This window comes from Prunus dulcis, chromosome 3 (genome assembly GCF_902201215.1).
Source record: "Prunus dulcis chromosome 3, ALMONDv2, whole genome shotgun sequence".
Lineage (NCBI taxonomy): Eukaryota > Viridiplantae > Streptophyta > Magnoliopsida > Rosales > Rosaceae > Prunus > Prunus dulcis.
The window spans coordinates 19,438,312-19,447,904 of NC_047652.1; the positions used below are offsets into that span (position 1 = coordinate 19,438,312).

The following is a 9,593-nucleotide window of genomic DNA, read 5'->3' on the forward strand; positions in this document are numbered from 1 at the left end:
ACGTCTAATTTATCGTCGTTGTTGTTTCTGAAAATAGGACGTATAAATTTTGTAATACGACTCTCATATATTCGTAACCGGCGTTGTTTGTTTTTTTCAACGTCTAATATATAAATACATACGTCGTAAACAATGACACTGACAACTATTTCCACGTCATGTTTTATAGAAAAATCGAAGTGGAAAATGTATTATACGACGGCTGTTTTTATATATGCGACGTAGTAGGAATCAATAACGTCGTCTTCTAATTTTCTTAAAGACGTCATATTTTTTGTTGTCGTGAAAATTATATTTAACGGCGTATTATTTTAATTTGCGTCGTTGTATGTCTATTTTGCGGCCTTGTTCTGTTAATATGTGTCATATTTTTCCTTTCTAACGACGGTTTTTTTCGAGAGTTTGTCGTCTATTCTCATCCCCGACTGCTTTTTTCGTTCTTTTTGTAGAATAAAGACGTCGTTTTTTATTTGTTGATGACGTTTTATATTTTAACAACGACGGTGATTTAGCGTCGTGGTTTATGAGGGAAAAGATGACGGTGGATTCCACGACCACTGAAAAACTCAATACACGACGGTGATTTACCGTCGTCTTTTTGCTTATTTGTAGTAGTGTAACCTTTCATTCCCAGGACATAGATGTGATGTGGCTATAAGGAACCCCTTTCCGAGGCTAATTAGCTTCAACGAAAGCATAGATCTTCAAATCAGCACCGATAGCTTCAATGGTGATCAATTGTCTGAAGCAAACCCCATCAACCCAGGTTTCTACATGGTGAGATCTAACAACGGAACAATCTTATTCGAAAAGTGGTATGCCCAGAAAAACTACTCAACCAAATTGAAAGATCAGCATGTTTTAAATGGCATGATGAAGGAAGGTGTTTTCAGAGAGTTAGGCCTCAGCGTGAGGTTTTTGGACACACGTTACTTCAGTGGCTTCTCTGAAGTTAGCAGGGACTTCAACGCTGTCACAACCGTTCATGCCAATTGCTGCCGGACTATAGGTGCTAAGGTGGTTGATCCAACGGCTGTGGTTCACGATTGGAAGAGGTTCAAGAGCTTATCTAATTCCAATTCGACATCGACTTTGAAATGGACTAACCATGTAGCCTGTAACCGGTCCTGGAAGTGCAAAGTGACCTTGGGCTAGGTTTTTAATTGCTTCACTTCTAAATGATCATGAAAATAATTAAAGACAGATTTTTATTTATTTATATAAATGTATTGTCACCCTATCAAGAGGATTAATTGTCTCAGTGACAACTGCACTCTTTCTAATTTGAGTGAACTACATTTTTTCTGAATGAGACGAATTCCATTAAATAAGATGAACTTCCTAAAATTAACACTAAATTCCGTTTTTCTAGATAGTTGTACTGGGGTGGAGCCCACCCTAGTCTAACTATGGCTCCACCCTTGCTAATTTGTGACTATATGATGCTATATCCTTAATTGTCAAGGCTATAATTGAGATTTTACATGAGATGGTTAAGTAAAACTCTCTTAATTATGTCCTCTTCCTTCCAAATTAGCTAATTCAAAGTGTGGATCTGAAATCCCAATGAACATTAGCCACTAATTGGAAAGCAAAATGTGCGAGAAGCTCTCCAAGTTTCTCCAATTTTGGATGAATCCCTCTAAATATGTACCTCAACAGCTCTTGCATAGTGGACTATAAAATCAAATCCTTCTACCATTCTAATCAATAGCACCCAAAAACATACAAAACCTCAAAACCAAAAATCCAAAAAAAAAAAAAAATGGCCGGAAAAACAACATGCATGGGGGTCGATGCAGCTCTAACCATGACATTAATTCTTCTCACTGCCACCATAGCCATGGCTGATGATGATACACCGGTACCAGCCGACCAATCCCAAGTCAACACGTGGTTCAATAACAATGTGAAGCCGTACACAGCACGACAAGGCACGCTTGACCCTGCTCTTGCAACGGCTGAGGCTGGTCAAACCGTCATCAAGGTCATGAAAGATGGAAGTGGACAATTCAAGACTATTACTGATGCCATTAATAGCATTCCGGCCGACAACACTAAACGTGTCATTGTGTACATTGGAGAGGGAGAGTACGAAGAGAAAATCACAATTCCACGGAATAAACCATTTGTTACATTTTATGGCTCTCCAACCAATATGCCAACTTTGACCTTTGGTGGCACAGCCCAAAAGTATGGAACTGTGAACAGTGCCACAGTGATTGCTGAATCTGACTACTTCATGGCAGCTAATGTTATTATTAAGGTATTTAAATTTATCAAATCAACATGTCATATGATATTATCATTATAGAATAAATATTTGTCGACATTCTTTTATTATTTTTGTGTGGAGATTAAAATTTGCATTGATTTGTGGTTGTGAAGAACTCTTCACCAAGGCCAGATGGGAAAGCAGTGGGAGCGCAGGCAGTGGCATTGAGGGTGTCGGGGAACAAGTCAGCCTTGTACAATTGCAAGCTTATTGGTTTCCAGGACACCCTTTGTGATGATAAGGGCAATCATTTTTTCAAGGACTGCTTTATTGAAGGCACTGTGGATTTCATCTGGGGAAGTGGAAAGTCTCTCTATTTGGTAATGCCACCCAAACTCTCCTTATAATTCCTCAATGAAAGGAAAATCTGTTGAGGAACTCTATATGCGAGTCTCGTCATATAATAGTGAATTTTACGTACATGTTGTAAGAGAAACGTTATATGTACGATTAACTCATCTGTATAATTGAGGTTGTTGATGGTCTATATTATGTCATGGTTTTGATGGTTAATTAATTAATGGGTGCAGAACAATGAGTTACATGTGGTGGGGGATAATGGATTAACAGTGATAACAGCACAAGCAAGGGACTCAGCTTCAGATGATACTGAATACTCATTTGTCCACTGCAAGATAACTGGGACTGGAAATGGCACATATTTGGGCAGGGCTTGGAGGATTAGTCCCATGGTGGTCTTTGCCTACACCAGCATGTCTGAGGTCATCAACCCCGCCGGCTGGAGCAATGATAACCGCCCCGAACGTGACAAGTAAGCAAATTTATATACACTAATTAAATAGTTTCATATAATTGATTGGTTTGTAGAGTTAATTAACACTTATCAATAATTTCTTTTTTTGTGTGTATGTGGCAATATTGTAGCACTGTGTTCTATGGAGAATACAAGTGTTCGGGTCCAGGTTCAAGTGTGGCTGGGAGAGTAAAATACACCAAACATCTGACGGACGAACAAATCAAACCTTTCCTAAGTCTTGGCTATATTCAGGGTTCCAAATGGCTGCTTCCTCCTCCAAATCCCAAAGTGTAGATATTGGATATAATTTTCTTAATGGGTTCCACAATTTAGTAATTAAAGTTCAATTTTGAAAATTTTGGGATGGAAAAGCTTGTTTGTTGCCAATGTTTTGGTGCTAACAGAATAAATTGTAATTTATCGATTTGTTATGGATCAAATATACAGGTCTGAGATTTTGGGGCTGAGAAACTATATATCTCAGGATTTTATCAACATCATGCAGAGGAGAACTCTCATATTCAACATATTATATATGAGGTCGTCAGTCTCCATCAATTGATCAATTGTCCAACAACATAACATATCAAACTATTGTTAAATTCGTTTTATATACCGAATTTTTTATTTTTTTAAAGAAAGTCTGCAACTCGTATTTACGTGATTCTTCAATTTCTGTGAACTTTTTTTTATAGTAAACTCTTTAACAGCGCAAAGTTGTTTTTTCTAGTATGCAGTTTTGTTTTCTGGGGAATTCTTAAACCAAATGAATCACTAGTCCTCTAGGCTATTCAGGGATGTTAATCGCTATAATCCGGGTTTGTGAATGGTGGTGGTGAGTGGCGGCTGTGCAGTTGGATCAAAATATTCGGTTTTGATTTAAATGGGTGGAGCTTGAAGGAAGGCCTAGCCCATAAGAGTCCCCAGTCTCCCGCCACAAGGCTTGGAGCCCAACTCACAAAATACAGGCTTCCACTTTTTTTTGTTGTTTGGGAAAAATTTCAACCCTTAAACAGGGTTGTTCTGATGATGACAACAGTCCCAAACAAATCTATGTTAAATGAGATTATGTACAACTAGTACTCAAAAATTGTAGGAAGGTATTATCAAACGAAATAACCAAGACATATATTATAGAATCAGCACATGATTTCAGAAAGTAAAGAACAATAAGGACCACATTGATTGTAAAATAATGCTTTGTGTTTTTATCACAAAACATTCTTGAGGTTAACAAAATTATCAGGTTTTGAGTCCATTTTGTTTTTTTGTGTCACTAACGATCCTCAAGGTAAACAATTGTGGTCATAACTAATCTCAGTTATCGATTTCCATCCATCTTTCTTCCAAAAATCTGTTAAATTGTTGAAATGACACACGTATATCTAATAAGTTCCAAAACTGGTTGTAAAGGTTTTATGCACGCATAAATTACACACTTTATTTCATATTCAACAGGGAAAAAAAATAGGGGACAACTTTTCAGGGTAAGTAACAGGAAACAAGAGAGACAAGTAAAAAAGGAGATATAGGCATGAGCCCATCATCCAAGATTCATGTGAGTTCAGCACAAAGCAGCAGCTAGCTACCTTTTTGACCTCAAAGCATGAAATATGTTCAGCTAAAAAACAGGGGGTGAAATGGTCAAGGATCAATATCATTGACAATCCCATTGAGCTTTCTTTCCAAAACTTCAGAACAGATTTGCCCCATCATATGGTAGAAAGCCAACAGATCAGACAATTGCTCAACTGACATTTTCCCCATCACATTCCTTGCCAACCTTTCTCTCTCCTCATTCAATTTCAATCTCTCTATGTAGGACCCTGCATTTCTCACTGTTGCACCCATTTGCTTTAGCCTATTCTCCTGCTGTAAGCTCAATGCTGTGTTTGACTGCAGATAAATAAGACAAAAACACATATTACCATCAAATTAAAATGACCCAAAGAAAAAATAGCAAAACTTTGGAACAAAATATCAAACAGTTGGTAATCTATCAGAAACCTCAAGGAATTCTGCTCCAGCTTCAAGTTCAGATTCCTTGATTCGTTGCAAACCACTTCCTAGGCCTCCACTGTATATGTTTCTTGCAATTGAGAAACTTCTGACAATTTTCTTTCTCTTCATCTCCATTTCACCATCAAGCTTCAAAGGTTGTGGAACTGAAGTTGAGCTATTAACCTTGTTCTTGTAAGCAATTGCTGCCTTCACAAATTCCTACAAAAACCCGGTAAAAATAAAATCAATAATCAACCTCTAGAATCCCATATCTATCAACAGATAAAAAAAAATAAAAGCAAAAAGTAGGTAAGAGACCTGATAAGCAGATGGGCAACCAGGGTAATCAAATTCATCTGAATCTGGCCTCCTCATTCTTTCTGGATGAAATTGTAGCCCCATTATAAACTTACCTTCCTCAGGATTATAAGCATCTGGATCATAAAACCCTTCAATCAAACCATCTGGTGCAAATGCCATTGGCACAAACCTCTGAGCCAATTTCTTAACACCCTGATGGTGATAACTATTAACCCAAATCTCCATCTTCCCTTCTTTCTCCACAGACTCCTTAAACCATTGATGCAAAGGGGTCTCCTCCACCACCTGCACCACATGCCTGTGCCCATCATAATCATCATAATTAATATGTTGAACTTGAACCCCATTTTGAGGCTTTAACTCATAATTTTCATTGTGTTTTTTGGAGAGCTCTTTCTCTATGTCCTGGTAAAGGGTACCTCCACATGCCACATTCAAGACTTGTGAGCCTCTGCAAATGCCCAAGTAGGGTATGTTCCTTTCAAGGCAAAGCTTGGCCAGCCTCATTTCAATGGAGTCTTTTTCTTTGTCAATGGCTGTGTCACTTGCATGAAGCCTCCTGATTTCTTCCAATTCTTCTGGTGAAAGGCCTGAAACATCCACCTCTGTTTCATACAGCGATGGGTCGATGTCTTCTCCTTCACAGAGCAGAACTCCATGGATGGGCTCGAAGCTGTCCAGTAACATGTGGACCCCATTGACACGGGGCACAATCACTGGCACTGCTCCATAGCCTACTATGAGATCAAGATGGTATTCACCTAAAATCACATATATTATGCATACATTAATTAGTGCAAATTATTAGGGAAAAAAAAATTAAATAAAAACAGAAAAAGAAGATGAATTGTTGTTGTTATGGGAATCGGAAGCGTACCCACAAAATCTACGAACTTGTTCTTGCGAAGGGTACGTCTAGAGACGATGAGAACGCGAGGGAGAATGACGGAGAGATCAGAAGCCATGTTTGTTGGGTTGGGTTTATTATTATTATTATTATTTTTTGGAATGGGAGAGAAGAAGAAGAATTAAGTAGAGATTAAGAAGTAGGAGGAGTTTGATTTCCTAAAATTAGAGGAAAAGGATAAGAAAGACAGAGATGATGTGCGCTATTTAAAGAAGATCGGTCGAAGCAAGCAGGTGAGGAAGAGAGGTGTACGTAGTCCAGGCGCCGCATACATCTCACACTTTCAAAGTCGGTTTGTTGAATTAGATAGGTAACAATATAAATTTTATTATTAGTGCTAAAAAAGACACACACACGATTAATATACCTACTATCATAATTAACAATTCGAATATTCCTTCCAAATCTAAAAACAAACCATTTAATAGTTATCTGTATTGCTAACGAGGTCGAAGGTAGTTTAAACTAACGCTTATATTGAAAAATATATATATCTGAATTAGCAAGAGGGTGTGAGTTAAGATATTTTTTTGGTCAAGGTGTAAGTTAAGATTAAATGAAGCTATTTTGCATAATATAGTCATTTAATTACACATTTATTTTCTGTATTTGACGGCCTACTTTTTTCTCTCTTTGTGCAGTAATTTTCATCACATATTGTATATCTGATGTTTCGAGTACACAATTGAACATAATAGAAGATGGCTCCTTTACTTGATGTACTTAACCGACATTTCATTAAGAAGTATAGTTCAATTTTAAATTGTACATAATTCAGCTGCCAAACTCATTTTGAATACTTCCTTTTTGTTTATCAAGAGAAGAATTTATTCAATTAACTAGGGTCAGAACAAATCCAATCCACAAGACATGGGATACCATTCTCCAGCCAAAACTTAACTAAACTTAATATTAATTCTTGAGTCAAAATCATAAAGTGACACAGTAAATCTATATAAACATATGCCATGAAAAGAACCCACTAGTAAAATGTAGTGGTTAGAAGTAATTGCTCTTTCATGAAAGGTCATGGATTCGATTCCTAGTATCCGTATAATGTATATATGTGAGTTTAGTATATTATTACCCTTCTAAATAAAAAAATATAATTACATTCTTTTTTTAAGCGAGTGCCGTTAACATTTCTCTCGTAATTAGCAAAGCTTCGTGTCACAAAAACCATGATATATACGTTTTGGTCAGTTTAATTTTGGTTTTTGGCGCATTGTTGATATCGGGAAGCTTGGGAGTTGAAACACAGGTGGGGAAATGTATGCAAGTAGACGTGGAATGGAGGAAATGCATGCAAGTCGTGTGTTGTGTTGACGGATGGTAGGAAGGAAGGACATTTGGCCAAATTGAGTTAATGGTATGTCATCGTTGTACATTAAGTGGGTAGGTTTCAACCAAGACGGGTCAAAGCTGAGCAGAAGCTGACTGGGGAATATATATTTATAATGGGAGGGATTGGCATGCAGAATATGATCTGTCTGATTCTGATGTGGAGGTAACACCCGAGGAACTATTTATTTGGTGGTGAACTTATCCACTTTGCTACGCACTACTACACTATATTCTTCTATACTAGTATTTCTTATATTAGAAGATCATGAATTTCTTCAATACATATCACGAGGGGTTCTCCATGCACACTTGTATTATTCAAATACATTTTTAATATATACATGATACTTAATTAGCAGGAACTATGGGATGATTAAGAAAAGATGAACCTAAGTATCTCCTTTTTTTAAATTAAAAAAAAAAAATTCAGAAGAGGAGGAATTCGAACTTGAAATCGCTTTTAACACCGGAAAGAAAAATACCATTAAAAACTAAGAGTTAGTTGACAAAGATGGAGCTAAATTCAAAGGGAAAAAAAAAGTTATATTGTATTGTTATTTTTTCCTTTACTGTTCTAGTTTCAGTTTTTTGTTTGTGTTACATATGAGAGGAATGAAAAAATTTGTTTTTATTTTTGAATTATTCTATAAACATGTTTCACAATTACTAGCTACCAAAAACGAAATTAATAGATGTCCGATTGATCTATAGGACCCCTTTGTGTGTGTGACAATGTGCATCCAAAGTTTTTTATATAAACAAATTAAAAAAAGAAAAAATAACGTTTTCCTGCTAGTTTTTATTTATTTTTTATTTTTGATCGAAACACACTTTCATTAAAAACTAAAAAGAAAGGAAGGAAACAACACAACAAGCTACAACACAACCAAACAGAAAGGAACTAGACTAACAGCTGAAACACCCCTGGGCGCAACACAACACAAGGCCAAACAGACCAAGCACACCAAGCAAAATACCTAAAGGCGACAACAAAAACGTTCTCCTGCTAGTTAGGCATAGAAAAACAATACATGTGAAGAATCAATTATTTCATGTAGATTTAGGGTTTAGGTACGGAATAACGAAGTCTGTCTTCCACCACTTAATTTTTCTAAAGATTACCTTCGTTAAATGTTTCAAGTTCGAATTCTCCTCACGTTAAATACCAGCTGCGGACTGTGGACTCGAGATCCTTCCCATATGATACTATAGATACAAATATGTGAAGTGATAAGTGTATTATTTCCTATATTTTTATATTTTTATACCTTTTATATATATGTAGAGAAAGTTAATTAAAAAGAGTATTATTACTTTACTTTCCTTATTTTCAGCTATTCTGCGCTCTTGGAAGGATTTCAACTGAAAATCGACTTTTCGAATGAATTTTAGTGCAAGGCCAAGTGGAGGAGAAAGCTAAGACATTGAAGATCATTGTATCAAAGTTTCATAATTTTCTACCAAGCCAAATGCTCCAGACCTACAAGTCAAGACAGCCTAAGTTGAAACCCCTTCAGAACTGCACTGCTGTGGAAGATTGAAGATTTAAAGATCTTTCCGATTTTTCCTAGTGGTGTGTAATATATGCTTGGAAAGCTTAGAGATAAAGCTACGTTTCTCATATTTTTCCAGAATTTTCTAGAAAGTGGAACGACCCCAAAACGTGCATGCAATTTGCTGACGTGTTTCCAAGTCAAAGAAGGATTCTTTCCTAGTTTGTTTCCTTAATTGTTTGGGATTTTGTTTTGCTTTAGGAGAGTTTTTTCTAGACCTTTTTAGAGTAGGGTTTAGTTATTTTACACTATATAAGGTCACCCTAAGGATCTCTTCAGGGCATCATATTTTCTATCATCTCCCCATATACAACTTTCATACACCCACAAATATATCAACCAGAGAGCCAAGAATTTGTTGTCGCTGTGTTGCTGTGAGAATCCAGAGATCAAGTCCATCTGCCAAATCGGTTTTATGACAACAATTCTCTTGTT

General features: G+C 36.6%; 2 protein-coding genes across 2 annotated transcripts; one reads left to right on the forward strand and one right to left on the reverse strand.

The window, feature by feature from the left end:
- The first annotated feature begins 1,706 nt into the window (after positions 1–1,706).
- LOC117621595 (putative pectinesterase 63) lies at positions 1,707–3,529 on the forward strand. The gene is made up of 4 exons (XM_034352164.1): positions 1,707–2,266; positions 2,389–2,595; positions 2,806–3,047; positions 3,161–3,529. The coding sequence occupies exons 1-4, from the start codon at positions 1,766–1,768 to the stop codon at positions 3,324–3,326; spliced, it is 1,116 nt and encodes a 371-aa protein (XP_034208055.1). The 5' UTR covers positions 1,707–1,765; the 3' UTR covers positions 3,327–3,529.
- Positions 3,530–4,416: 887 nt separating this feature from the next.
- On the reverse strand, positions 4,417–6,447 carry LOC117620552 (putative glutamine amidotransferase GAT1_2.1). The gene is made up of 4 exons (XM_034350647.1): positions 6,232–6,447; positions 5,352–6,115; positions 5,040–5,252; positions 4,417–4,928 (listed from the first exon to the last, which is right to left on the reverse strand). The coding sequence occupies exons 1-4, from the start codon at positions 6,317–6,319 to the stop codon at positions 4,677–4,679; spliced, it is 1,317 nt and encodes a 438-aa protein (XP_034206538.1). The 5' UTR covers positions 6,320–6,447; the 3' UTR covers positions 4,417–4,676.
- Between the last annotated feature and the right edge of the window lie 3,146 nt (positions 6,448–9,593).

Excerpts from the sequence above, each read along its gene's own strand:
- LOC117620552 (XM_034350647.1), bottom strand. The coding sequence starts at position 6,319 with ATGGCTTCTGATCTCTCCGTCATTCTCCCTCGCGTTCTCATCGTCTCT. Across the intron at positions 6,116-6,231 it reads CAAGTTCGTAGATTTTGTGG|GTGAATACCATCTTGATCTC; the intron begins GTACGCTTCCGA and ends ATGTGATTTTAG. Across the intron at positions 4,929-5,039 it reads CTGGAGCAGAATTCCTTGAG|TCAAACACAGCATTGAGCTT; the intron begins GTTTCTGATAGA and ends ATTTATCTGCAG.
- LOC117621595 (XM_034352164.1), top strand. The coding sequence starts at position 1,766 with ATGGCCGGAAAAACAACATGCATGGGGGTCGATGCAGCTCTAACCATG. Across the intron at positions 2,267-2,388 it reads CAGCTAATGTTATTATTAAG|AACTCTTCACCAAGGCCAGA; the intron begins GTATTTAAATTT and ends GTGGTTGTGAAG. Across the intron at positions 3,048-3,160 it reads AACCGCCCCGAACGTGACAA|CACTGTGTTCTATGGAGAAT; the intron begins GTAAGCAAATTT and ends GCAATATTGTAG.